This window comes from Telopea speciosissima, chromosome 1 (assembly GCF_018873765.1).
Source record: "Telopea speciosissima isolate NSW1024214 ecotype Mountain lineage chromosome 1, Tspe_v1, whole genome shotgun sequence".
Lineage (NCBI taxonomy): Eukaryota > Viridiplantae > Streptophyta > Magnoliopsida > Proteales > Proteaceae > Telopea > Telopea speciosissima.
This window is the reverse complement of record NC_057916.1, coordinates 19873536-19901306: the sequence shown is the minus strand read 5'-3', so window position 1 is coordinate 19901306 and position 27771 is coordinate 19873536. Positions and strand designations below refer to the sequence as shown.

Here is a 27771-nt window from a genome sequence, read left to right as displayed (position 1 = left end):
CCCTCTTTTTTTCTTCCACAAAAAACTAGACCATTTATTCATCAACAATCACCTTTTCTCCATGGAATTTTCTTTTTCGGCACTTTAATTATGGTAAGGGTCAAGCCGGGCTATCATTGTAAGCTTGTAAGGACTCAGGACAGTCCAAATTTATATCACATGGTAAATTGAATAGGGTTTAAAGTATGTGGAAGATGGACCAATAGGTCTAAGAAAAAGAGATGGGCCGAGCTTGGGTCTTGGGCTGAAGTTTGTTGCATATTTGGAAATCCGTTTATTCAATATTACCGTAAGTCCGTAACAGTGACGGTACCTCCCTCCTTTGAAAAAACACTGTTGTGCGGGAGTAAAATGCAGCAGCGACTGCAGGCGCCGGCGACGACTACCACACAGCCGCTGCCGGAGGAAACCAATGAAACACCGGCGGACGCACCACCAAAGCAGGTGGCGATGGCAATGGAGTCTCTTGGGCGCGCGGGTCGCCTCATTGCTGACATCAGGATAGGTGTTGATCGCTTTCTCGAAGCACTTTTCGTCACCGCGCAGCCTCATCAGTCCAACAAACCCTTACATTTGATCCTCAAAGAGGAGGCTTTAATGCGTCAACACCTTCAAGATCTCCGAGCCATCGGTAATTTATTGCTACTACATTTGGACAAATTATGCCTCCTCTCTTCACTTTCCCCCACTCTCAGTCTGTAGTGACGGTTTTAGTTTCTTATTAGTCCAAAAGTTAAGTTCAGCTTTTAGATTGGGATTATTGACATAGTATAAAGAGGAATCATTTTTTTTTTGGGGGGGGGGGGCTTTTCTTGAACTTTGTTAACTATTATTTGACCCTAGAGTTGTCATTTGTTGCTCTAGAAGAAAATCAGTAATATTATGGAGGTGTTGTATGTTAGTAGTTTGCCTTTTCCGCTACTGCTCTTCTGTTGGTTATGACATTTTAGGCATTTTTTTCCCTTGAAATTGTTATAAATTTCAGGCGAAGAGCTGTGTCATAAGTGAAATGCAATTCATAAACTGTAAGTTGAAGATTCCAGGCTTTTCTTTTTTTTCCCATAATGATGTATAAACATTCATTTCGCTGAATTGGTTGGATCTGAAAAATTAAAGGACAAGAAGCCAGACATGGAGCAGTTTGTACCAGTAGCAAAGTTCATGCTTCCCATTAGCAGTTTGTACTAGTATCAAAGTTCATGCTTCCCATTGAGTATGCATGTTAATTCCATAAATTTATGGAAAAAAGAGGTGTCTCATTTAGCTTCTCAACTTGATGCTTCCTGCAGCATTAATGCGAAGCTCTCCTCTTTTGCTCTAGGCTACACATTTTTGAAGAGAAATAGGGTTCTGAATTCTGATCTCAACCTGCCCAAATTAAAAGTGTTAGGACAGTACTTAAATTGGCTATTCCTAGAAATAAGATCCGTGGGCATGGGATCCGTAGGGTTCTCTGTCCTTAGTTGTGGGACCTCAAATTCACCTATCTTTAGCAGTTGGACTTGGACTGGAAATTTCACTCAAGATTTTTCTCCTGTGATTCTGATTTTACTGGAAAATCTAGAAAGCCCCTTGGACTTCTATTGATTACTATTTTGTTGTACCTTAAAGAGCAGAGACTTATTAGTAAGGCCCTTATCTATGGAATAACATATTGATCCTTCCACCATATAATATTCCAGAACTGACCAGGATAGGATTAAGAAGCTATGTCTATTGGTTTAAGGACACTGGTTTACTTAGGGTCATGCATTTCAATGACAGAGATACAACATCTTATCATATAAAGGGAAATTGACTAAGATACCGTTCATAGCATTAGAGAGGACAGATGAGATAGAGAGGTGCTTTTGGAGTGTCATGTGTTCAGCACATTGCACTAAAGCTCAAATGGAAATTTTCTTGGACATTAATGTTTGTATGGAAGTGACTGTTAGGTGACAAAGAAACACCATATAAATAAAAATAAGGGTAGGTGAGATGGGGATGTTGAGGTGGATGAGTGGCAAAACTAGTATGAGAAATTAAAATATTTTCGTGGCAGTTTAGGAGTGGCTGTACAAAAGCCTTATCTTGACACGCCGTGCGCCATCTTTTCTTCCTCTTAGCCTTAGAAGGCTATAGTTTTTATAAGAAGTATCCCATAAGACTCAATAACGACTAAAAAGAAAAAGGTATACGAGCCGGTCAGGTCAGGCTTAATGGCAGGTGGGATTGCTACCTGATAGGAAAGATGGGACCATCGGAGACAAGGTAGGCTAATGACCAGGGTGACTCAGATGCCGTGACAATTATGCTTGCTTGTTCTTAATTATTACTCAGTAAATGATCTTTAACTAAGCCAAACGCGATGATCTCCTTTCTCTGTCTAGCCCCACAATTGTTCGTTTTCTGTGGTACTCCTGTCTTCTATTCTATCCTGTTCTCATCTGAGTCACATGACTGTTGGGCAATTTAACTGAAGATTGAGCCATTCTGTATTACTACTCATTTATTGAATAGAGGGATTGCTATTAGCCTATTACATTCACCAAGACAACCATGTCCAATACTTGCTTACTGGTTGAAGATAGCCTTGAAACACATTTTACAATGTTTTGTATTACAACTATCAAAATCTTCAAGTTATTTTCTAGACCAGTTTGGATTTCCTATTCTGGATATAAATTTAAGACAGACAGAGGGATAATTGCCTTCATATTAAATTTTGTTCTTTTGGAAAATAGATTGGTATAGGTGTTATGTACAAAAGACTTTCTAAGTCTGACTCATCACCACCACAGAAGAAGCTTTGGTTTGAAAATAGATTGGTATAGATGTTATGTACAAAAGCCTTTTTAAGTCTGACTCATCACCACCACAGAAGAAGCTTTGGTTTGTATTCTTCGCTTATTTATTTACTTCTCTTTTTTCTTTTTGTTTTATTGGATTTGCTGGTTATCCTGAGGCTATCAGATCCTGTCTCCAGAATGGGATTTGTCAAATTTTTATGCAATCAGTGCCCCTTGCCACTGTGGATAACTTAGGTTATGATTATGGAAGAAGAACTCGGTTTTGCAGCCCGGACGAGATATAGGTCAACTTTAAATTCGACCTGGTTTCAACAGGTTTCGCATGGTTTCGACACTGTTTCGGCCATATTTCGGTAATTTCGCAAGTTTTGACCTGAACACTTATTTATGCCAGCTATCATTTAAGTATACATATACTTCAGATATTATTCATAAATAAGCAAATACCCCCTATTTGAATCCAAGAAAATTAGTTAAAAATCAAATTATAGAAAAATAAAAAGTCAACCCCTCCAGTTCAAGAACAAAAACTGGATTTTCGGCGGTAGGTGCAATTTTCTACTTTTAAATGCTAGGGTTTTCCTCAAATCTAAAAATTCCATAAATCTTAATAATATGTCATTGCTAAAAACAAAAAATGTTGTAAAATATTAATTTGTTTCGATGTCTACAAATTTATTTCCATTCATAGCATAATGTAAGAGTAGAATACTAGTCCCAAATAACCCACAAAACCAAATTAGAAACAAAGGCAGAATTAGAAGGTTAGGGTTTCAAACCAAACCAGCCATGGGAATGCAACCAAACTTGGATCGATTGAAGCTTGTATGGAGGGAAAGCACTGCTGAAAGTTTCACTCAATTCGGGTGGCTGAGTTGGGATATGGCAGATATACCAAATTAAAAGGTTTGTAGAAAACTTGCAAATCAGCACTGCACTTGGTCTCCAAGAAGGATCGAGTGTAGGGCTGGGTATGAAGGAGCTTTGCTGCAATTTTGGTGAGATTCTGATGGATAGAAGTGAAGATATGAGAGTGGAATGAAAATAGAAGGTTTATGAATATGGAGCAATCCAGCCAACGGGATGGACCAGACTTGGGATCGAGTGGGGTGGTTGATGGTGTGGTTCTATGCTCCAAAACCCAGCAGGTTTTGATGGAGGACTGTGGGAGATATGCAGCTTTGCAGTAGGAACTCAAGTCCAGGAGCAGCAGCAGTCTTCACTCGAATGGAGGAGGCAGTAGCAGCAACAGCCTTGGATTGTGGAGTTGTTTGCAGCCTTCGATTGAATCTTCGCAGCACTTGTATTGATCACAGGGAAGCAGCAGCACACAGGGTTCGATTGTAAGGGAAAGAGAAGACAGAGAAGAGAAGATAGAAGAGAAGGGGCTAGAGGAATGGCTCACTCAGTTTGGGTCTCTCACCCACAGCTATCCCAGCTGTTGAAACTGGGAATTACTCTCATAATCGATGGCAAACTTGGCTAGAAAATTCTCTTCTTCAAAATCTGTTTCTATTACAAGAGGGGCTACCTATTTAATGGAATCGGTCAGCTTACAAAATTAGAAACTTAAGAAATAGTAACTCCTAAAAGAAATAGCAACTTCAAAAAAAAATAGAAACCTAATGAAAATAGAAACTAGGCTTTATAGTTCAGCCAACATGCAAGGAACACAATTAGAAACTAGTAAATATAGTAACTGCTAAAGGCAAAATTAGAAACTAAGATGCACCAATCCTAGTTGACTGGTCAAAGGAGAAGCTGTCAAAATCGTGGAGCATCTTTGGGCAGCTTCTAGAAGCCTGGCTGGGCTGGCTCGAGTTGGTCCTACTGTGCTGGCTCGAGCCAGTCCAGTTATGGCCCAAAAAAGGACCTGGTTCGATGGTTCTTCTGCTTCTTCCTCTGGCCAGAATCTACATCATAGCAATTTTAAAAAACATTTGCGCGCACCAAATTAAGTTTGACAGGAACAGAATTCCTTCAATATAAATCAGATTTAAGGAATTTTGGATTTGTTTAAATCTGATTTATATTGAAGGACTTATGTTCCGGTCAAACCTTATTTGATACCATGTCCAAGAACAATATACACTATCAAATGTGGGTCAAAACCACAAGTATTATTTTGAGTGTTCTCTATTTGAAACTAATGCATGGATTGGGTTCAAATTGTAAAAAATAGGCAGCACAACAAGAATTAGGCAAAAAAACAACTTCTGGGCCTCAAAACCGTGGTTTCAAGTTGGCCTGGTACTTCAAAATGTCAAAAATAGGCAGCACAACAAGAATCAGGCAAAAAAACAACTTCTGGGCCTCGAAACCCCGGTTTCGAATTGGCCTGGTGAAACCAGTGTCAGCACCGAGTTCTTGATCCTTGGTTATGATCTTCAGCTTCTAATACTATTTTTATTTTTTTAATATTTTCTTTTTCCGGAAAACAGTGTTTCCTATGAGCATTTAAATCTATTTCCTTTTGGAGATAAACAATGTTTCAATTTGTAAAAAATAATCTTCAGTTCTGATTGAACTGCCAAAAAAACATTACTATGTGTCACCTTGCCTTTCTGCTGACTGAAGGAGATTGTAATATGATTGATTTACACCTTTTAACCATGTCTGACTATTCAAAGGATGGAAATTGGATATTTCATTGATGAGCACCAATGAGATGCCTTTTTTTGGTTGTTTAAGAATGGAACTTCTACTGTGATATAAGTTAGCATTTTTTAATATTTGCATTCTTTAATTTATAGGAAGGCAACTGCAAGACTCCGGGGTTCTAACTGCATCTCTTTGTTTGCGAAGTAATTCTTGGGGTTTGCATATGCCCCTTGTTTGTCCAGATGGTGCTGTCGTTGCATATGCATGGAAACGTCAACTGGCTGGCCAGGCTGGTGCATCAGCCGTTGACAGAGCCAGGTAGATTGAGAGAACTTGGACATTGTGGTAGAAGAAGTTATTTAAGTTGTCAATATTTTACACTCATTGATTAATCACTTGAGAGTTTTCCATATTTTTCTTCTGTTTCCTCTCCATGGTGTTACATAATATTTTTTTCTTGGCATTGACTATGCTTTGCACGCACAAGTTTCGACAGAAAGATTTTGTTACTTCTGAGAACTTTACTGGCAACATGACATATGAGTATGACACTGCTACAAAATGACAACATGTGTGAAAATGAGGTTGAATGCGTAGAAATGTTAATTAATGTTTAAATGGAAATATGAGACTAATGTTGGTTTTATTGTTTAAACTTCACTTTAGGGTGGCTGGGAAGCTAAAACTGTAGGAAGTTCTCTATCTAAGGTGGAGGATGGGTGATAAGGATCACCTGTTAGATTGGTTGAGTGTGCTGGTCTACTGATGATGATCGGTCTATTTGGGAAGGATAAAAAAAAGGGAACTTTTTTGAGTATGACACTGCTACAAAATGACAACATGTGTGAAAATGAGGTTGAATGTGTAGAAATGTTAATTAATGTTTAAATGGAAATATGAGACTAATGTTGGTTTTATTGTTTAAACTTCACTTTAGGGTGGCTGGGAAGCTAAAACTGTAGGAAGTTCTCTATCTAAGGTGGAGGATGGGTGATAAGGATCACTTGTTAGATTGGTTGAGTGTGCTGGTCTACTGATGATGATCGGTCTATTTGGGAAGGATAAAAAAAAGGGAACTTTTTTTCTCTCCTGAATGATAGTGGAACTTCTTGAGCTAGATCTCGGGGAGGTCCTTGGCGGGAAGAAGTGCAATGACCAAAGAGTAGGTATTCGTATGCCCACAATGTTGTGCCTTCTTATCAAACAACCATAGTCGTCCAAGAAGAATGCGACATGCCTTCAGTGGGAGGACGTCACATTGTACCTTATCCACGACCCACAGATAGAATAAGTGAGCAAACACCTATCAATAATTTTAAGATTAGCGTTGGTCACCCATGTAACCTTGTATGCAGTGGGGCGTGGCTTTGTCTTCAATCCCACCTTGCGAATGTTTTTAGAGACGAGGTTAGTGCAGTTGTCACACCCTGGCCCGGTTAATAAGGGCATAGTGTGACTGGCTGCCAACAGACACCCTAACAACCACCAGGATTGCAAGTGCAGTTTTCCAAATTCACAGATTATCACAATATAGTAATCAAATGCAGCGGCAGAAAACAATTAATAATAATAACAGTAATAGGAAGAAATCTAAGTGATAAACATGTTATATTGATTAAAACTTGCATTTCCCACTCAGATAGGAAATCCCAAAATTGACTGAATTTTCAAACTTCTCATATTATCACCAAACTCTAGGAAACAATAGTTAATAGGAAGGATAAGAACCCTGCAAAAGATAGAAATAATCCGATGAACGATTTGGGAGTAATTTAGGAAACGGTAATCTCATGGTTGAGATCCCAGAGATAGTGAAACTGAAATTAAACCCATGTTAAGAATAGTTGTATCAGGGGTATATATGTACATAACCCCTCTTTTATGTATTCTTTGTGTCATTTGTATAAGGCCAAGGGCTTGTGTTTAATTATATATTCTTTTCAATATAAGCATGTTAGTCTCTTGTTTTGAGACATAACACACCAAACCAAAATCGTGGCTGCTCTCCTAGAGTTTCTTCTCTTCTTCTTCTTCCACTCCAAAAGCTAACATGGTATCAAAGCATTGATCCTGCTGTTTGCAAATGTTCGAAGGAAGTTTGGAGTGTGAAGAAGGGTTTCATTCACTTGTTTTCTGCTGCTGTTCGAAGGACTGGTTAGGTCATCTTCTCCAGCTTGTTTCTCTCTCGTTTGGAATCCAAATGGAGTGCTTCCTAGTGCTCTAGTTTCGTTTCGGGGTCCTCTTTTATCTCCTTGGCTTCTCTCAAGCCTTCTGCAAGCACCCATTTATCCACATTGAATCTCGGTTTGGCTGTTCTGCCCAGGATTTCTGCCAGCTAGGGTTCTAGATTGGCACCAGCTCTTCAATAGAGCCTTGTTTGGCCATTTTTTATGGTCCATTTGCATCGTCTTTGGGTAAGGAGCATCACTCCTCTTTAATCAGCTGCTATTTCAGTATTTTTTGAAGATCTACAAGTGTTTCAAGCCTTTTTTGGCTATTGTTTGCCTTGTTTTTTGTGCCTATGGTTTTGAGACAAACCTGTTTGCTTGAAATGCTGCTGTTTACTCCTTCTAAGTGGTTGATTTAAGATCAAATATGGGTGAGAAAAATGTCGAAACACCCTTGCCCCTTGTGGAAACAGCTCCATCTCCCCCTTCTTCCTTTGAGAGCCCCAATATCCAACTTCCTATTGCCAAGCTTGAGAACCAAAACTATTTGTATTGGTCCCGATCCATGAAATTGATTCTTCGGTGTAGGGGGAAGATGGGGTACATAAATGGTAGCATCAAGGCCCCCCTTCCTACCGAGCAAGGGTACTCCAAATGGGACACTGGGAATTCTCTTGTGATGGCTTGGCTTCTTTTCTCAATGAAGCTTGAGATTGGAAGAAGGTTTATGGGCAAGGAGACTGCCAAAGACATTTGGGATAGTGTGGCCCGTATCTTTGATCGAGTTGGGGACTCTACAAAGGTGTACCAACTTCTCCAATAGATTGTTAGCCTGCGCCTGGGTGATAGGAGCATCTCTGACTACTATAGTCTTGTTGTGGGCCTGTGGGAGGAGTATGATCATCACTATAGAGATCTTCAGTTGTGTCCTGATGATGAGGTCAAGGTGCACCGGTTGTTTGAGAAAGAGAGGGTCTTATTTCTCCTTGGCTGTCTTAATTCTGAATTTGAGCCTCTTAGGGTACAAATCTTTGCCGGACCAAGTCTTCCCTCACTGGAGGAGGTGTGTGGATATCTACAGAGTGAGGAGACCCGTAGGGGTGCCATGGGGACTACTCCCACTATTGAGCGCTTTGCCCTTGTTTCTTCCACCCCTCAGGACTCCACTAAAGGAGCTGATAAGGGGGGGTGCTAAGGGAGCTGATAAGAGAGCTGCAAAGGGCCGATTCTTATCTGACCATTGTGGCAAATCTGGGCATACGAAGGATTTTTGTTGGGATTTCCATGGGAAGCCCCCTTCTGGTTCCTCTAGGGGACTGAAGGGATTGCGGAAGAAGGGGCCTAAGGCTCATGTTGGGGTCATTGAATCTGATCCATCCTCTCTTTCCAAAGAAGACATTGCTGCATTTCGCCGGATTGTAGCCCACCTAGATGGTTCCTCTGCTACCCCTACTTCCACTGCACTATAGGCCTCTTCCTCCTCCGGCACCACACCTTGAGTCATTAACTCGGGTGCCACGGATCATATGACTGGTAGTTCTCAGCTGTATAATTCCTATTCTGTTTGTTCTGGGAAAGGTAAGGTAAAAATTGCTGATGGTTCCTTCTCTTCCATTTCTGGTAAGGGAGATATCTAGGTTACCCCATTTTTACCCTTGAAGTCTGTCTTTCATGTTCCCAACTTTGCCACTAACCTTTTTCAGTTAGCCAATTGACTAAATCTTTGAACTGCTTTGTCACCTTCTTCCGTACCCATTGTCTTTTTCAGGATTTGGTGATGAAAAAGGATTTTGGCAGGTCTTCTTTATAGGAAGCCATGAAGAAGGATTTCTCCTGTCCTTCGTATATACCAGTAGCTCCCCCTGTTCTCTGTTCACCTATGCACTAGGAGGCTCCCCCTCAACAACGGTATCCACAGACCTTTTCTTTCCCTTGTCAATCTGAAAAGGGGAAATAGGAACAAGAGAGGAGAAAGGAAATGAAACAAACTCGGGATCTCTTTTCTTTCCCTTGTATTTGCTATGTACATATTAGCAAATCTGCCCACACTAAATTGGCTCCTAAGGCTCTAAAGTGCATCTTTTTTGGGTATTCCTCCACCTCTAAAGAGTATAAATGCTATCATCCTCCTACTCGTCGGTGGCTTCTCTCCAAAGATGTCCATTTCTTTGAAACCATACAATATTTTCAGTCACCTCTTCAGGGGGAGTGTTCATCTCTTGGTGGTGGTGTTGAGGGTGAAGAGGTTCCCGAGTTTGTTTCATTTCCTTTCTCCTCTTTTGTTCCTATTTTCCCTTTTTAGATTGACAAGGGAAAGAAAAGTTCTGTGGATACTGATATTGAGGGGGAGCCTCCTAGTGCACAGGTGAACAGAGAACAGGGGGAGCTACTGGTGTACACTAAGGACAGGAGAAATCCTTCTTCATGGATTCCTATAAAGAAGACCTGCCAAAATCCTTCTTCGTCTCCTCATCCCGAGCCTCCATCCATCGAGACAGGTATACCTTCCCCTACTTCTACATCTTCAGACTTAGATCTTCCTATTGCTCACCGCAAGGGAACTCGGGCATGTACTAATCCCATTGCCAAGTTTGTTTCCTATGATTCTATCTCCCTTACAGGTATAGCCTTCATTGTGGCTATCTCATCCATATCTATTCCCAAGAATGTAGCGGAGGCTATGGCAGATCCAAAATGGAGAGAAGCAATGAACACAAAGATGTTGGCTCTTGAGAAGAATCACACTTGGGACCTTGTTGAACTCCCTAAAGGGAGAATCCCTGTTGGATGCAGATGGGTATTCACAGTCAAGTTCAAGTCTGATGTACTGTGGAGAGGTATAAGGCAAGACTTGTCACCAAGGGTTATACATAGGTGTATGGCATTGACTATCAGGAAACCTTTCGTGTACTTCTCTCAATGGCTGCAAATCTTGATTGGCCATTGTACCAGCTTGATGTAAAGAATGCATTCTTACATGGTGACCTAAAAGAAGAGGTATATATGCACTCTCCTCCTGGGTTCAAGCATCCTAATGACAATGGGAAAGTGTGGCTCTTTATGGACTCAAACAGTCTCCTAAGGCTTGGTTTGGATATACTCAAAGCGTATGTGAGAAGAGGAGTTTGAAGAACTAGACCTATCTCAGGTCAGGTCTCGCACCCACTGTCTCACACAGTCTCTTAAGACTAAACATAATCTGAAACTTGGCTGAACAGCTTTACAATGTATTTATAGAAATCCTACTCCAACTAGGAAACTGATATCCTACTCCTACCATGAATAGGAGCCGTTACATCCTTGCTGAAATTAAAAACAACTGAAAACCAAACTCCTACTTTAATTAGGTATAAAAACAACTAATGAAAGCAACCAAATAAAGAACTAACTAGCTCATGCGAGCTTGAATAAGTCCAGCCCAGTCAACTGGTTCAAATAGGTCCAGAATTGGACCTCGGTTCAGATGCCGCCCTCCTTCCTTTCTTCCAGCAGCCCTGTATGTCTATCTACATCATTCTGACATCATGTTGACATAATAAATCAAAGTTGGTACTTCAATATTTTAAAATTGCTTTGCCAATTTGCTAGTTCGTAAATCTTTTGTTGCGGTGCCTAAAAACAATGGAATTGTGCTATTTGTTTTATCCTTCTCATGTAATTTACTTGGCTTAAAAAGTATACTACTGCTGCAGAGACTTCCAATGGCGTAGCATTCAGCAATAATATTCATACTTAATTTTTTCTTTTAACATGAATGCAGGCTGGCTCTCAAGGCATTCACTGGTCAGAAGAGACGATTCTTTCCCCACCTTGAAGATGAACCATTTGGCCAATCTTCTGCTGGAGAATCCTTGGTTTTAAAGAAACGTTGCAGTTCCCAGGCATCAATAGCAAGTCAAAAAGAAGAGCTTATTGAAGACAAAACATTATCTGGCGTTCTAATGCGTTTGGAAAAGGAGGCACCTAATGTAAGAATTTTCACTTACCAATGCTTAGACTGGTTGAAAAGGGCTATTTCACTGTTGCCTTCAGCTAAAGAGAACTCTCTAGAATCATCTAAGGAGCATAATTTCAACAGTTCGAATAAATTAAGAACAGAGTCTCTAGAAGCAGTTTCTTTGGATCAGGTTGCTGTTGTTGAGTTGGTGGTGCCTTCTCTTTTTAGGGCAATAGTATCATTGCATCCACCTGGTTCTATAGATCCGGATGCTGTAGCATTCTTTTCTCCGGATGAGGTAGTCATTCTAACTGGATGCCATTATCTGATTCTCAGTGCTATGATTTATTTAATATATTTTGCCATTTATGTGGTTCACCTATTGGTTTAAAGTTTTCCATGATGCCAATTAAGGTGCACTAATGTACAAATCGAAATGTTATAGGGTCCACAGACAATTGGGATCAGGAGGAGCAGTTTAATAGCTCAAAAAATAGGAACCTTGTAAAACAGAAAGTTGTCCATTACTATTAGGAAGCTGAAGTTGGGGAAAGTTACTACCCTGTTTGATTAAGAACCCTTAATCTACAATCCTAGTTGTATTAATAGAAGTAATGCTGCTCCAATTAGGAGTCTTGGACAGAATCATAGTCTTACTAGGAGACTGAAGTTTCCGAATCCTATTGGGAAAAATATTTTCGATTTCCAATCCAATAAAAGAGGTTCTCAGAATCCTGCTTCAACTAGGAAGGAGAGGTGAGATCCCAGTCTAATTCGGGAAGATAAAAGAAATTCTGATTCAGATGGGAAGTTGGATTCCTGTCTCAACTAGGAAACTGAGAATCCTTATCAAATGAGGACTAAAAAATTAGAAAAGAATTGGGAAATAGATTTTGGATTTGTAATTGAAAAATCAAATCAAAGAAAAATTACAACGCGCAATTAGGGATGTGGCTGGCTGCTGCTATGTTGAATAGGAGCTCAAATGAGAGTTTGGTTCAGCAGAACAGTGGTTGAACAGATTCAATGATGCACATAATTAATGCTTCATTTGCTTTAAAGCAAACTACTTTTCTAGAAAATGAATTTGTAATTATATATTCTATTTGTATTTGTTTCTAATTTGTCTCTTTTAAGCATGGCTTATTTAGCAAAAGAATCCAACCATATGATGGTGGAAGTGTCTTCCATTGGTGCTAAATGTATAATTGACCAAGATGCCTTTTGGACCATCATTTGAACTATTTGGGAGAAGAGAAATAACAGGACTTCCAGAGGTTGGCAGCGCTCAAGCTCTCATGTGATTGAGCTCATTATGCTTGAGACAACCAGATGGGATGTCATTGTGGAGGCTTTCAGGGTATTTCAATGAATCCTATATTAAGAAATTGGAAGATGGAGATTCAGCCACCCATTATCCATGTATTCAACATGTTTGGAACCACCTCCCCACAGTGCTATCAAGCTCAATGTTGAAGCCAGAGGGGCGGAAGGGGTTTTCAGAGATCATTTGAAGCAGCCAGCCGATCCTAATCGCAGATTAGGAGCCAAGGTTTTAAGGAGATTTTCTGTTGAGTCAAGGGCTGAGAAGCTTGCTGGTTTTTGGTTCCAGGGGAACACTTTGGGAGTGGAATTGCGTTTGGCAATTCCGGGTTGATTTTGTGTCCCCACGGAACGAATTGGTCCAAAACGTTCTCTGAGAATAAAAATGTAGAATTATTAATTTATTTTTATTCTTTTAGAGAATCACTTCAAATTTAATTAAGCCCGAGCATGACACTTGCGATCTCTCTCACCCCCACTCTCTCATCTCTCTCTAATCTCCACCCTCTGCAATCCCACACCCCCCCCTCTGCAACTCCCTACCCCACCTTTCATGTCCCATCTCCCTCTGATCACTCTCATCTCTCTCCGATCGCACTGAGGATTCCATTGACCATGATGGCTAGATGATCAGCCCAAAGAAGCTGAATCCTTAGAACTCCAAACATCTCAACCAACATTAATGGACTTTGAACAAAGAACATTTTTTCCAGGATCACAATCCATATTCTTACTAAATAAACTCCACATTTCTGATTCAAGACAAAAAGGAATCGGCGATAATTTGTAGAAGAGAACTTCAATCTACCAAATGAAACTGAGCATAAAGCGTCAATCCTCTTCTCTCATCATCTCAGAAACTCAAAATAAGGAAAAGGAAAATAAAATAAGAGAAGTTAATGTGCTTATGAAATAAATAGCGTAGACGAGAGAGGCCCAACGATGATACAGATGGGATTTCTCCCAACATTTTGCGCCTCACCCGATGAGGCCCCAATGGTGGCTGTCTACTGGAGGACTAGGAGGCGCAGTGGTTTGATGGTGGATGTCAAATGGTCGGAGTTCGTTTTGAATGCTTGGAAAAAGAAAAAATAATCGGGGCTTTGGGCCTTTCACTGGGTGTGACAGTCGGTTTTTCTGAATTCCGACAAAGCGGAGCAGAGGGTTCTTTTGTTTTGTCCTTCCCTCTCTCTTATGCTATCGGGTGAATTTCCCTTCTTTTTTGCTTTGTTTGTCGTTCTTCTTGTGCTGGTCTTGTCCACAAGAGCAACTTTGAATGAGCACAGCTAAGGCACGAATGGAGTAAGAGAGATTAGAGAGAGGCGGTTTGGAGAGTAGTTTGCCTTGAGAAGGTTTCTTTAGAGATGGAAAGTGCTAAAACTAGAGAAAGGAGCTTCAGCTGCCATTTTTTATTGCCCCATTTTGCAGCGGGAGGAGGTGGAGGTGGAGGTGGAGGTAGAGAAGTACAGAAACACTTCCATGTTACCAAATGCGTTTCTACTACCGTAGAATCTCACTCCCTTGGAATGGAATCACAATAAACCGACTTGTTGGACTATGGCTGGTGTTATTGTCATTGTTGTCAACACAGTCAGTTAAGCAACACATTCACACAGATAGCACAATGAGCAGAGGAATGGCAGTGATACAGTTTGTTGGTACAATGTGGTAGTTGACAGTGGGCACCAGTGGCCGTATAGACATGTACAGTGTTATGGCAGTGTATTGGTTGAGTTGGCATAGTCGGATTTGTCAGACTAGTCCGACACATGTTGGATAGTTTACTGAGGCTTCTGGGCATGTGGCAGTGTGTGGTAATGTTTAACAGAGGCTGGAAGCAACGAGATTTTAGTTTATGTCAGTTTCCAAAAGTGCATCGCAGGAGCACGCAGAAGGGGTAATTTTGGAGCCAATTTGAGATAGCCAAATGGTAGAATATGAAGAAGTCATTAACTGGAGAGTTGTAGTGTGATGAGTCATCTTCACAATGCAACTAGAATCACCGAATTCCAAGTTTGTGCGGAGAAATTATGTTGATTTCTGTGCAGTTGCACGATTTAAAAGCAAATCTGGGCAGGCTGCGAGTTTGGAGGGGATACGGCACATACAACACGTATTCTGAGGTGTTCTGATGGTATTCAGACATTTGGTGATGTGGGTCCCACTTTTCATGTTTTGAGCATATGGGTCATGTGGATGCACACGCATGGAAATGATATGCAAGTGATGTGTGTACATGGTGTAGCATGATGTCACATGAGAATATGCGATTTATGATGTATTCTTGTTACATGGAAAATGCATGTGGGTCATGAATGGCATGGATAATGCATGAGAAATGGGTGCATGAGCATAGACATGGCGTTAGAATGGTTGCATGTGGATGATGATATGGGCATGGGGATGCATTGTGATGCATGGCATTTCGTGGGTATGGTCATGATATCATGTGTGAGTGGCATATATGGATAGCCGATGTCATGGTAGCAACTCTTGAGGTGGCAGCCTAGTGTGGTTCTATTGATCAAGATGGCAGCATCTGGGTTGCTCATGAAGCCACATGGCTGTTGAAGGTTGAGGCCTCATAGTGGCATTGCATACAAAGGGCATAGGCAGCATGACACTTGGCCATGGCATGCCATTCACATCAGAGCAACACAAGAAGGTATTCCACATGCAGGCAGCACTATGCCCAGGCTACTCACAAGGAAGGCCTATGTGTGCAGGCTACCATGACAAGTCAGTATGTGTTGGGCGCAAGGCACATGTGTGCATGATTTGGCTTGTGACTTGCATCGAGCATTGTGGCAATGTTTTGCCTTAGAAAAATTTCAAGTCAATGAGTCTTTTTCTTTGCAGGGGTATGATGTTGAAATATGAAAAAATCGGTTGGGTATCAGAATAATGTTTAAAAGGCGCAGGTAATGTAGTCCTAGGTAGGAGTAATCCCACTAGGAACCAGGGTAATGGGGTCACACACAAAGGCTGGCCTATTGGGTTAGGGTTTAGTAATTTAGGGCAAAACTAGGGTTAGGGTTGGATATTGGGAAAGGGGTTTATAGGGTATTAATGGACAGGTCTAGGGGGTTAATAACTTAATATGGTATAAAAAAGCTAGGGTTTGGAGGAGTTTTGAAATTCTGCAATATTGGGCAGAATTGAATTTTAGGGTTTTGGGTTTGGGTTTTAATGGAGAAAGGAGATGAAGGGGTTAGAGTGGGAGTTTGGGGCTGAAACTTGGATCGAGTATAGGAGGGGATGAGAGGGTGGTTCGATGGTTGTTTGGTGGTGATCAGATGGCTGGAAGGGGGTTGCTTGAAATTCAAGCTATGGATCGAATGGGTAAATTGCAGGTTTAATGGAGGTTAGGGTTTAATGGATGGAGGGGGGGTTTGGATTAGGTCTAGTGAAGGGAAAGGCTTGACAGATTTGAAGGCTAGGGTTGGAGGATGAGAAGAAGATTTAAACAAAATTCAAATTCAAACTTACTGGATTTGAAGAGATCAAAGGCAGCAGCTTGAGAAACTTGAAGAAACCTCCCGATCTTCACGGTGCAAGGAGTCGCAGGAGTCCACCCACCCTATCCACCTTGAGATCCACAAGGATGTACACTCAGAGAGCAATCGGGCTATGGCAGCAGCTAGCTTAGAAGCAGAAATTAATTATTTGAACTGTGGGGGAGCCTCCCACGTTGAGCTTTATTTATAATAATATGGCCAAAGGCCTTACATCAATTCAGTTTAGGAATAGAGCCTAAACTGATTCCTAATACAAATCAAACTCCTAATTCAGTTAGGAATAAGAGCCTAAGACTAATTCCTAATACAAATCAAATCCTCCAGCCTCAATAGAAATCGTGGAGGGGGACTAATAAGTTTTAAAAAACACCACTTAAACAATTAAAGGGGCAAAAGACATATTTACCCTTAATAGCTAAGTACTTGAAATAAAACTAAGTGTGGGAAAGAAAAGGCTCCAATGAAAAAAACAAAACAGCAGCCATATCATGGCTTCTTCTTCTTCTTAGTGCTTGGACCTGCATCAGCTCTCCCCGGCTTAGAAACATTCATCTCCGATAAATGGGTGAAGACCATATATCGATCATACAACTCCGGATCAAGCTTCTTGAAGTCATCTGCATGGATCCAAGTACTGTCCTGGCGTGGGCGACCTTTCCATTTGACAAGGAAGGAATGATAACCAGTGCCGTGTCGAGTGGTCTTATGCATGTCGTCTTGGACCTCCTCGATCACATCTTCAGTGGGTGGCTTGAGTTGGGGCAGCCTCAGCATATGCTCCGAATCACCATCGTTTGAGTGATGTCCCGTGTACAAATATAGATCAGCCACATTAAATACATTGCTTATGCCCATATCAACAGGAATCTCGAGAATATAAGCATTGGGTCCAATACGTTTCAGCACCTTGTATGGACCCATCTTCTTCGGGTGAAGTTTACTGTTGACACCCGGCTGGTGTCTCTGAGGGTTCACCCTGACCATGACCATGTCTCCAGGCTTGAACTCAACGAATCGGCGATGCTTATCAGCAGTGGCCTTGTAGTGATCAGTACTGAGTGGTATCTTCCTTCGAACATCAGTGTGTACCTCGGTGATATGGCGGAGGAACTCATCTACTTCTACGCTTACCTTAGCTTGAGGGGGTGAGGGAATAAGATCAATGGGACGTTTGGGCTCTATCCCAAGAAGAATCTCGAAAGGGGTACGTCCAGTGGTCCTGTTCACAGAACTGTTGTATGCAAACTCAGCAATGTCAAGGATGGAGGGCCATGTCTTCTCATAATCTCTGACCAAACATCTCAACAAGTTACTAAGGCTCCTGTTTACTACCTCCGTTTGCCCGTCAGGTGTCAGTTTGGGGATGAAATGCTATAGAGAACAGAAGCTTGGTGTTTGTCTTCAGCCATAAAGTCTTCCAGAAGTAGCTCATAAAGTTTATGTCACGATCAGAGACACTAGTACTTGGCAGCCCATGGATGCGAACTATCTCCTTGAAAAATAACTTGGCAATGTGGAAAGCATAAAGTGTTTTTCGACAGGGGATAAAGTGAGCCATCTTGGTGAATCTATCAACAACCACCATGATGGAGTCGAATCTCTCTCTGGTAGGGGGCAGCCCAAGTACAAAATCCATACTGATGTCAACCCAGGGCTGGTGAGGGATCGGCAATGGTGAGTAGAGATCCGTGTTCTGCTTGGCACCCTTAGCTAGCTACATAGTTGTCATGGCATCGCCATGGACGCCATTCCACGATATGTTGGCATATCGGTCGATATTTTGACAGGTTAATCTATATTTTCAATTTTTCATACTTTCATATACACTAATGGATATTAGTTACACTTTCATGAATTAAACCATAGTGGCATAGTATATTAGTAGTAGTGTAGTACACTTTCATGTTGATTTTTGATGTTATAGGACATATATTATAGCATACTAAATGACATTAAAAATACAGAAAATAAAAAATTAAACATGGTCGACATGCTCGCCATGGCAACGCCATGGCGGGCGACATGTCGATATATCGACGTGACACCCTTCCACCGACTTGGATCGCCGTGACGCCGTGACAACTATGGCTAGCTGGCAAACTTGGCATCTCCTGATTATATGCTCTACATCCTTGGCCAAGTGAGGCCAATAGTACCCATCAGTATCTTTCAAGATGGTTTTATCTTTCCCAAAGTGTCCTCCCAGGCCTCCTCCATGTAACTTCCATATAATGTGATGCCGGAGGGACGAGTTGGGAATGTAGAGTCGTGTTCCTAAGAACAAGTAACCATCATGTATAGAATACTTAGGGTGCTGTCCACCCTGCTTCAAATCAGCATAGAGGACCTGAAAGTCCTTGTCACTAGCATACTCCTCGGATCTGCTCGATGCTAAGTACATGGGCTGAAAATGTATTCAAGGTCAGGACTTTTCTGCTCAGTGCATCAGCCACTGTGTTCTCCTTTCCTGACTTGTATTTGAGGGCAAAATTAAAATCCTGTAGATAAGCAACCCATTTAGCATGGCTGGTGCTAATGGATTTCTGTGAATGGAGGTGCTTGAGTGCCTCATGATCAATGTACAGGACAAATTCTTTACCAATAAGATAGTACCTCCAATGTCGCAATACCTAAACAATAGCATAAAGCTCAATGTCATAGGTAGAATACCTAGTCTTGGCATCATTAAGTTTGTCACTGTAGAAGGCAATGGGATGCCCCTTCAGCATAAGAACTCCTCCTAGACCAATATGGGAAGCATCAGTAGCAACTTCGAATATATGGTCAAAATTGGGCAGGCGTAGCACTGGAGCTTCAGTCATTCTCTTCTTAATCACCTGGAAAGCTTTGTGAGCTGCTATTGTCCATTCAAATTTGCCCTTACTTTGCTTGGTGCATTCGGTTATGGGTGCCATGATGGCACTAAAATTGCGAACAAATCGCCTGTAGAAAGATGCCAAACTGTGGAAGCTTCGTACTTCAGTGAATGTCTTCGGAGTAGGCCATTCAACAATGCTTCTGACCTTTTCCGGATCAGCTTCAACACCCATTGAAGAGATGATAAAACCAAGGAAAACAACCTTGGGCAGCATGAAGGAGCACTTCTTCAACTTAATAAACAGCTTCTCTTGCCTGAGTACTCTTAGAACTTTTTGCAAGTGATCTATATGGTCATCTGGATGCTTACTGTACACCAAGATGTCATCAAAGTAAACAACCAGAAAGGACGAAGTACTTGTATCATGACTCTCATGAATGTGCTAGGTGCGTTCGTCAGGCCGAAGGGCATGACCTTCCACTCGAACAGTCCATCTTTAGTCTTGAAGGCTGTCTTCCATTCGTCTCCAGGCCGGATGCGAATCTGATGGTACCCACTTCGAAGATCGATCTTAGAAAAGATTATAGAACCGGATAGCATGTCTAACATATCATCAAGCCTAGGAATTGGGAACCTATACTTGATGGTAATCTTGTTGATAGCTCTGCTGTCCATACACATGTGCCTCGAACCATCTTTCTTTGGAGTCAACAAGGCTGGAACAGCACAAGGACTTAGACTCTCCTCAATAAACCCCTTTTGGAGTAGCTCTCCAACTTGCTTATTAAGCTCTTCATGCTCTGTAGGGCTCATCCTGTAGGTGGGCAGATTTGGTAACATAGCACCAGGTACCAAATCGATGGCATGCTGAATGTCTCTCAATGGGGGCAGTTCGTTGGGCAGTTCCTCTGGCACTGCATCTGAAAAATCTTGTAACAAGTCATTAATGGGCTGTGTAAGCTTCACTTCTAACTGGGCAGCAACCTCTTGAGTCACCACGGCAAGAACCAGGCCTGAATCATGGCTGGTTTGCTCAAACTCCTTTTGTGGAACAGCTAACAAGTGGCTTCCAGATTCTGTCCCCTTCTGATTGGTGCGCATGGTACGGCGTCTACGCATCTCTTCAGGCAAATTAAGAGGGTGAAAAGTAACCTGCTTTCCTTTATGCTGAAACACACACTGGTTTTTTCTTCCAAGGAGAGCAACGTCATTGTCGTATAGCCATACTCTTCCCAATAGAACATCAGTCATCCTCATTGGGATGATGTCACACCTAACCTCCTCTGAATAGTGCTGGACCTATAGGGGAACATAGCTTCTCTTGTTCACTTCTAGTTTATTCCCATTCAGTAAGGAGACTTTGTATGGCATTGGATGTTTTTCAAACTTCAGATTTGCCTTCTTTACAAAGCCTTCGGAAACAACATTAACACAACTGCCACTATCAACAATTATCTGGGTAGGGCGTTCTCCCATGCAAGTATAGAAGATGCAACTACGTCACCAATCTTCACCTTTGGTTTCAGCACTCAATATATGTGCTACCACATGAATACCTCGGGTATCTTCAAAATCATCACCCAGGTCGTCAAAGTGAGCAGCCCCATCATCATCATCAGCAGGGGTAATGCATAAATACCCTGCTCATCAATATCATCAAGGTTTTCTTCTTCCTTTTCAGCTACATGAATTGGCCTATGCTTTTGTGGGCAATCCTTGGCATAATGGCCCTTTTTCATTGCAGTGATAGCATGTGTGTGGATCATTGTTGGTCATTGGAGCTTTGCCCTTGTTGTCTACACGTGTAGGATGAGAAGAGCTACCAGTAGAGTAGGCTGTCCGTTTAGAACCAGCAGTAATGTTGTTACCTCTATTGTAACCATTAGTTGGTTTGGATGCTGGAAAAGATTTCCTGGTATCTACAGCAGTGGAGCCAAACCTTCTATTAGGATTCAATAGGTCTTCAGCCTTCAGGGCTTTCTCAAAGCAGTCCTTGATGTCCAGAACATCAGCAACTCCAATAGCCCTAATAATGTTTGACCTCAATCCCAGCCGAAATTGAGACAGCATCTGAGTAGCACTTTCTCTGGTGTCAGTATGAGAAGAAAGACAATCGAACTTCTGCATATACTCGGATATAGTCATAGTCCCTTGCCTTAGGGAGTTGAGTTGATCTTGCATCTGAGCTCTGTAATGTTTGGGCAAATATTTCTCCTTCAAGTCATACCTCATGTCCTCCCAATTAGTAGGTGCAACACCTTCGGGTTCCATGTCTCTCTCTGTCTTTCGCCATCATTCTCAGGTAGGGCCAATCAACTTGGTACGTGCCAGTCTCATCTTTCGATCTTCAGGCAAGTCATACCAGTTAAAGTAATCATCCAGGGCAGCAAGGCAGTCATAGAACACCTGGGGATCTCGGTTCCCATCAAACTCTTTCAGCTCGAGTTTGACCTTCTGTTGGTGGTTTCATCTGCAGTGAAGTAGGATCTCATGTACTCCTCAAAGTTAGGTCTTCGAGGGTCTTCTCTAGTTCTGCCCCTGTCTTCTCTGTAGTCATCTCTGTCATGCCTACGTCGATCCCTGTAATCTTTGTCGTGTCTGGAATGATCTCTGTGTTGTCTGAAATGGTCTCTGTGGTGTCTGGAATGATCTTTGTGGTCTCTGTGACCTCTGGGATGATCTCTATGATATTCATCCCTTCCTAGAGTCCTATGTACCTCAGAGTGAACTTGAAACCTGTCCTCTTCTACGTAAAGAGGGTTATTTACAAGAGGCACAGTCTGCTTTTGTTCTACAATCTATAACCGATCACTGATCTTATGGAGCATGTCCATGATTGCAGCCATGGGATCAGGTGGGGGTGGTAGTGCTGGATCAACAATAGGATTGCCATGTTCGTCCATGGTTCTGATACCAATTTAATGTAGTCCTAGGTAGGAGTAATCCCACTAGGAGCCAGGGTAATGGGGTCACACACAAAGGCTGGTCGATTGGGTTAGGGTTTAGTAATTTAAGGCAAAACTAGGGTTAGGGTTGGATATTGGGAAAGGGGTTTATAGGGTATTAATGGGCAGGTCTAGGGGGTTAATATGGTATAAAAAAAGTTAGGATTTGGAGTAGTTTTGAAATTCTGCAATATTGGGCAGAATCGAATTTTAGGGTTTTGGGTTTGGGTTTTAATGGAGCAAGGAGATGAAGGGGTTAGAGTGGGAGTTTGGGGCTGAAACTTGGATCGAGTATAGGAGGGGATGAGAGGGTGGTTCGATGGTAGTTTGGTGGTGATCAGATGGCTGGAAGGGGGTTGTTTGAAATTCAAGCTATGGATCGAATGGGTAAATTGCAGGTTTAATGGAGGTTAGGGTTTAATGGATGGAGGGGGGGGTTTGGATTAGGTCTAGTGAAGGGAAAGGCTGGACAGATTTGAAGGCTATGGTTGGAGGATGAGAAGAAGAAGGTTTAAACAAAATTCAGATTCAAACTTACTGGATTTGAAGAGATCAAAGGCAGCAGCTTGAGAAACTTGAAGAAACCTCCCGATCTTCACGATGCAAGGAATCGCAGGAGTCCATCTACCCTATCCACCTTGAGATCCACAACGATGTACACTCAGCGAGCAATCGGCTATGGCAGCAGCTAGCTTAGAAGCTGAAATTAATTATTTGAACTGTGGGGGAGCCTCCCACGTTGAGCTTTATTTAGAATAATATGGCCAAAGGCCATACATCAATTCAGTTTAGGAATAGAGCCTAAACTTATTCCTAATACAAATCAAACTCCTAATTCAGTTAGGAATAAGACCCTAAGACTGATTCCTAATACAAATCAAATCCTCCAGCCCTCAATAGAAATCGTGGAGGGGGACTAATAAGTTTTAAAAAACACCACTTAAACAATTAAAAGGGCAAAAGACATATTTACCCTTAATAGCTATAGTACTTGAAATGAAACTAAGTGTGGGAAAGAAAAGGCTCCAACAAAAAAAACAAAACAGCAGCCATATCATGGCTTCTTCTTCTTCTTCTTAGTGCTTGGACCTGCATCATCCTGAATGACAGCTTTCAACTCAGCAGTAATTGAACCACAATCAAGGTTCAAGAACTTGGTGCCGACACTGGTTTCAACCAGCCAGAATCCAAGATTTCCTAGGTTTCGACAATATCTCAGTCGAAACTTGGTACTTTCTCCAAGCCAACTCGTAACCTTGGTTTCGAGGCCCAGAAATTTTTAATTTTTTTCCTGATTCTTGTTGTGCTGTCTATTTTTGACATTTTGAACTCAATCCATGCATTAGTTCACATAGAGAACACTCAAAATAATACTAGTGGTTTTGACCCAAGTTTGATATTGTATATTGTTCTTGGACATGGTATTGAATAAGGTTTGACCGGAACATAACTCCTTCAATATAAATCAGATTTAAGCAACCTTGGATTTGTTGGAAAGCTATTCAAACAAATCCAAGATAGCTTAAATCTAGTTTAGATTGAATGAGTTGTGTTCCAATCAAACTTAATTTGGTCTATGTAAATGCTGTTTAAAATTGCTTTGAATTGAATAAATTTTTAGACATCAAAACAAATGAATATTTTACCGCTTTTTGGTTTCAAGGTTCTAAATCTCGGTGCCGAGGCCGGTTTCGACCTGCCAGAAAATTGAAATTTCCCAGGTTTCTACCGAAACCAGGTGGAAACCTGGTATTTCCTGGGCAAAATTCGACATGTCATGTGCTATCAAAACTGGTCGAAACTACCGAAACTGGTCGAAACTTGTCAAACTACCGAAATTGGTCTAGGATGGACAAAATTGGTCGAAACTTGTCAAAACTACCGAAATTGATCTAGGCTCGACAAAACTGGTCGAAACTGGTCAAAACTACCGAAATGTGCGAATATGGTAGAAACCTGACTTGTACCAAGTTTCGTCTCGATTTTCTCCAGAGAGGTGCGTCCGGAGTGTTGTGTGATCGGCATATTCGTTTAAAACTTAAAGGAGAATTTTATAGGACGCTCATACAACCAGCTATGATGTATAGTGCGGAATGTTGGGCAATTAAGAAGCATTATATAGATAAACTCAGTGTAGCGGAGATGAGAATGTTGAGATGGATGAGTGGCAAAATTAGGATGTATTAAGTAAGGAATGATCATATTAGACCTGATTTGGGAGTAGCTCCGGTACATGATAAGCTACGAGAAAATCATTTGAGGTGGCATGGCGATGTTCAACGAAGGCCTTTTGTTGCTCCAGTCTGGAAGAGTGATTTGATTCAGATGAAGGAACTAAAAGAGTCAGGGGCAGACCTAAAATTACCTTAGGAGAAGTGAGGAAAGACATGCATAGCCTAGGCCTTGTATCAAGTATGACCTCGAATAGAGCTGATTTTTTTTTTTTGGGTGGAAAAATAGAGCTGATTGGAGGGCAAGGATCCATGTAGCAGACCCCATTTAGTTGGATAAGGCCGAGTTGTTGTTGTTGGGGGTGGGGGGGGGGTGCAGTTTGGAGATATCTCTAAACGCAGGATTGAAGGAATACATTTAGAAGCTTCAAATCCTTTTCCTTTTCTTTTTGGGACATGAAAGGAGGATTTTTTTTTTTGGGATAGGGGTGGGGGAGATATAAGTTGCCTAAGGCTTGGTTGCTATAGCCCTGGAGGCGAAGACAGGATCCCATCCCCTGTCTGGTGTACAACTCCCACAGGCTTTACAGTGAAGCATGCTGGCCTCTTCTGCAGATCTGATTGTTACTTGTTCAACAGGGGAGTGGAGTAAATTTAGCCAACTCTTGCTATGTCAAAGCTTTAAGTTATTGCAGATGAGTAACTCAAATTCTCATACCTATAAGTAGCACATTCATGTCATAACCAAGGTTTAAAGTATTAGTATCGGGTATCGTATCGGAGATACGTATCGATCGGTGCAGAAATGCATGAAAATGATCAAAATACACCTGGAAATACACTTTTGGACACAAAAAACAATATAAACAAGCAATATATGTCATATATCATGCATATACAATAAGACTTCTGAATAATGTATAACCAGACAAGTGCGGCACTTTGAAATTGTTATAAAAGTTGAGATTTCTTACATGTTGTAATTGTCTATACCCATGAAGAGTATTGGATGATGCAAAGGATGATGTTGTAGCACTCCTTGATTCATTTTTTAGTCCAAAAGTGTGAAAAACCAAGATTAAATGCAAGATTTTAGTCTCTTGGTTGAGAGTTTTCCTTCATTTTTTTGTTAGAATAGGACTTGTGTCGAGTCTATGAGTGAAATTGGCTTTTTTAATTCACCAAAAAAATGGCTTGAAGTATCGGTACATATCGTATCTATCAGCCCGTATCGGTAGATACAATCCTAGACATCATTTAAAAAAAAAAAAGAGACGTATTGGTACCGACAGATACCGATACGTATCGGCCGATACAATACGATACGTACCAATACTTTAAACCATGGTCATAACATGGGTTTGAGTATATTGCATCATGTGGTGGACAGCAGGTGTCACTTGGTTTATTCATTCCTCAATTCCTAACAAAGTAAAAATAAAAAATTAAAATTTAATAACTGATCGGGATCTGCAGAAGTTACAAAAAAAATTTGATGGGGCTTTGGAGAAGTTAAAAAAAAAATGAACCTTTTTTTTTTAGTTTCAAAAACAAAGAGGACCTATTTTTTCTCGCCTTTCCTGTTTCTTTTCCCTTGTTCTTTTACCTGTCCAGTATCAACAATCAGGTTGGTAACATGAAGATGTGAAGGGGATGGTAACAAGAGCCATGGCAATGTTCATCCACTTCCTTGAGCTCTCTGTGTTGTTCAGACCATGGGCTTCATGATTCTCAATACCGTTGAGCTGCTGACCCTGGGCCTCCACTAGAGCAGCCATCTCTTTGAAAACCTGGTGGTGATCAATCAAGTTCTTCTCAATGTCTTTAGTGGTGTCATGGAGCCATTGGTATTCTGAGATGGTGTCCCGAATCTGGACCCTTCCTTGCTCTGGATAGCCTTTTCTCTACGAATATCTGCCCCCCCACTTGATATCAGGTTCGTATTAGCCTTTTTGTTTATATTTGTTCTCCAACCTTGGAAATAGTCCAAATTGTCAATGAGCTTCTTCCAGACCCAGCAACCACAGATGTCTGCATGCAGAGGAGGGAGAGAGGGCAAAGAGAAAGGGTTTCAGAAAGGAAAAAAAGAGGGCGAACATGGGGTTGGGATGGTGTTGATCAAGAAAGCTAGGGGATTAGAAAAATATGATGAATTCAAAGTGGCGATCAAACAGTGAAGATGGTAATTTCTTGGAAGTATAGCACCTTTTGGTGCTTATTTGCCTAAGTACCACTAAAAGGCCATTTTCCCTTAATTTATTATTTATCATGTTATTAAATTATTAAATTTTATTTATATCTTATGTTAAAAATTACAAGCATGGAACCTGTGTAACTTTAATGCGTGTATACTGGAGTAGGGTGAGTGAACTTTATCTATAGGAATTATCTCAAAAATCATATTATTCCAATGCCTTTCTGAAGCAGTGTTTAATGGCTAGGCCAAAACTGAAAAATTTATACGTTTAGTGTCCAGGATATCCTTTCATTTGATACTTATTGCAGTTGTGGTATTTCTGTTCAAGCTAGCTTCAAAGTTTGAACTGTTGGTGTCATTCAAGATTTCAAGTAATGTGTTGTGAAGGAACCAATGAATTAGGTGTGAAGCTTCTGGTTCTCTACCTAATAGCTTGACTTTGCTAAATACATATCTTATTCAGTCCCCACTCCTCCCCTTTTTCTGTTGAGCTTTTAACCTTGGGTTATAGTCAGTGTATTAAATTCTTGAATTTTTTGTAGGGAGGAAGTTACATTCATTCAAGAGGGTTTTCAGTCTATCATTTATATAGACATATCTCGGTAAGATCTGTTGTGGCTTAATTATTTAGGTTTCCTGTAGTTTGACTGGATACGTTTTAACTTATGTTTCCATTCATCATGTTATTGTAGGAACATGCTGTCAAGGCATTGCAATATTTTCTTGGTATTAAAACTGATACAACACTATATCTTCTTTTGGTACTCTCTCTCTCTCGTGTGTGTGCACGCGGTGTGTGATGGGACTTGATAGACCTAGTTTGATTCCTGTCTTGAATGTTCTCGGTAAAAATTGTGCCAATAAATATTTTTTCAACTCTTCTAATGCTTGCATGAATTGTCTCTGTAGCATTGGATCTGCAGTTATCAAACACTGTTTACACAAGTTTGCAGGTAAGTTTCACTTTGAATTCTTGATCCATAGCTTTTGTGATATGAGTTCTGATGCTGTTTGTAATGCAGTAAGTGTGGGCGGCTTTTGACAATGGATTCAGCATCAGCCATACTGTTGCCTCCTGTTCATCGGCCTTATTGGCACTCTTCTGGTACTAAAAGTTCATCAATCCCATCTTCCTTGTCAACTAGGGACCAAAGCTTAGATCTCGCAACAGCATATCATATTGGGTGTTCCTCAGATCAAGTATAGCTACATCCATTGCTTATCATTGTCATTAGCTCAGGTACGCCTGCAAGGCTTAATATCCAAGGAAATTGTAAGTCCTGAAATGATATTTTTCTTCT

The 27771-nt window shown here is 41.1% G+C and overlaps 1 protein-coding gene across 1 annotated transcript; it reads left to right on the top strand.

The window, feature by feature from the left end:
* Positions 1-329: 329 nt before the first annotated feature.
* Positions 330-27771, top strand: LOC122659613 (mediator of RNA polymerase II transcription subunit 27-like). Its single transcript, XM_043854713.1, has 7 exons — positions 330-631; positions 5546-5711; positions 11322-11796; positions 27013-27072; positions 27163-27231; positions 27380-27423; positions 27493-27771. The coding sequence occupies exons 1-7, from the start codon at positions 352-354 to the stop codon at positions 27674-27676; spliced, it is 1278 nt and encodes a 425-aa protein (XP_043710648.1). The 5' UTR covers positions 330-351; the 3' UTR covers positions 27677-27771.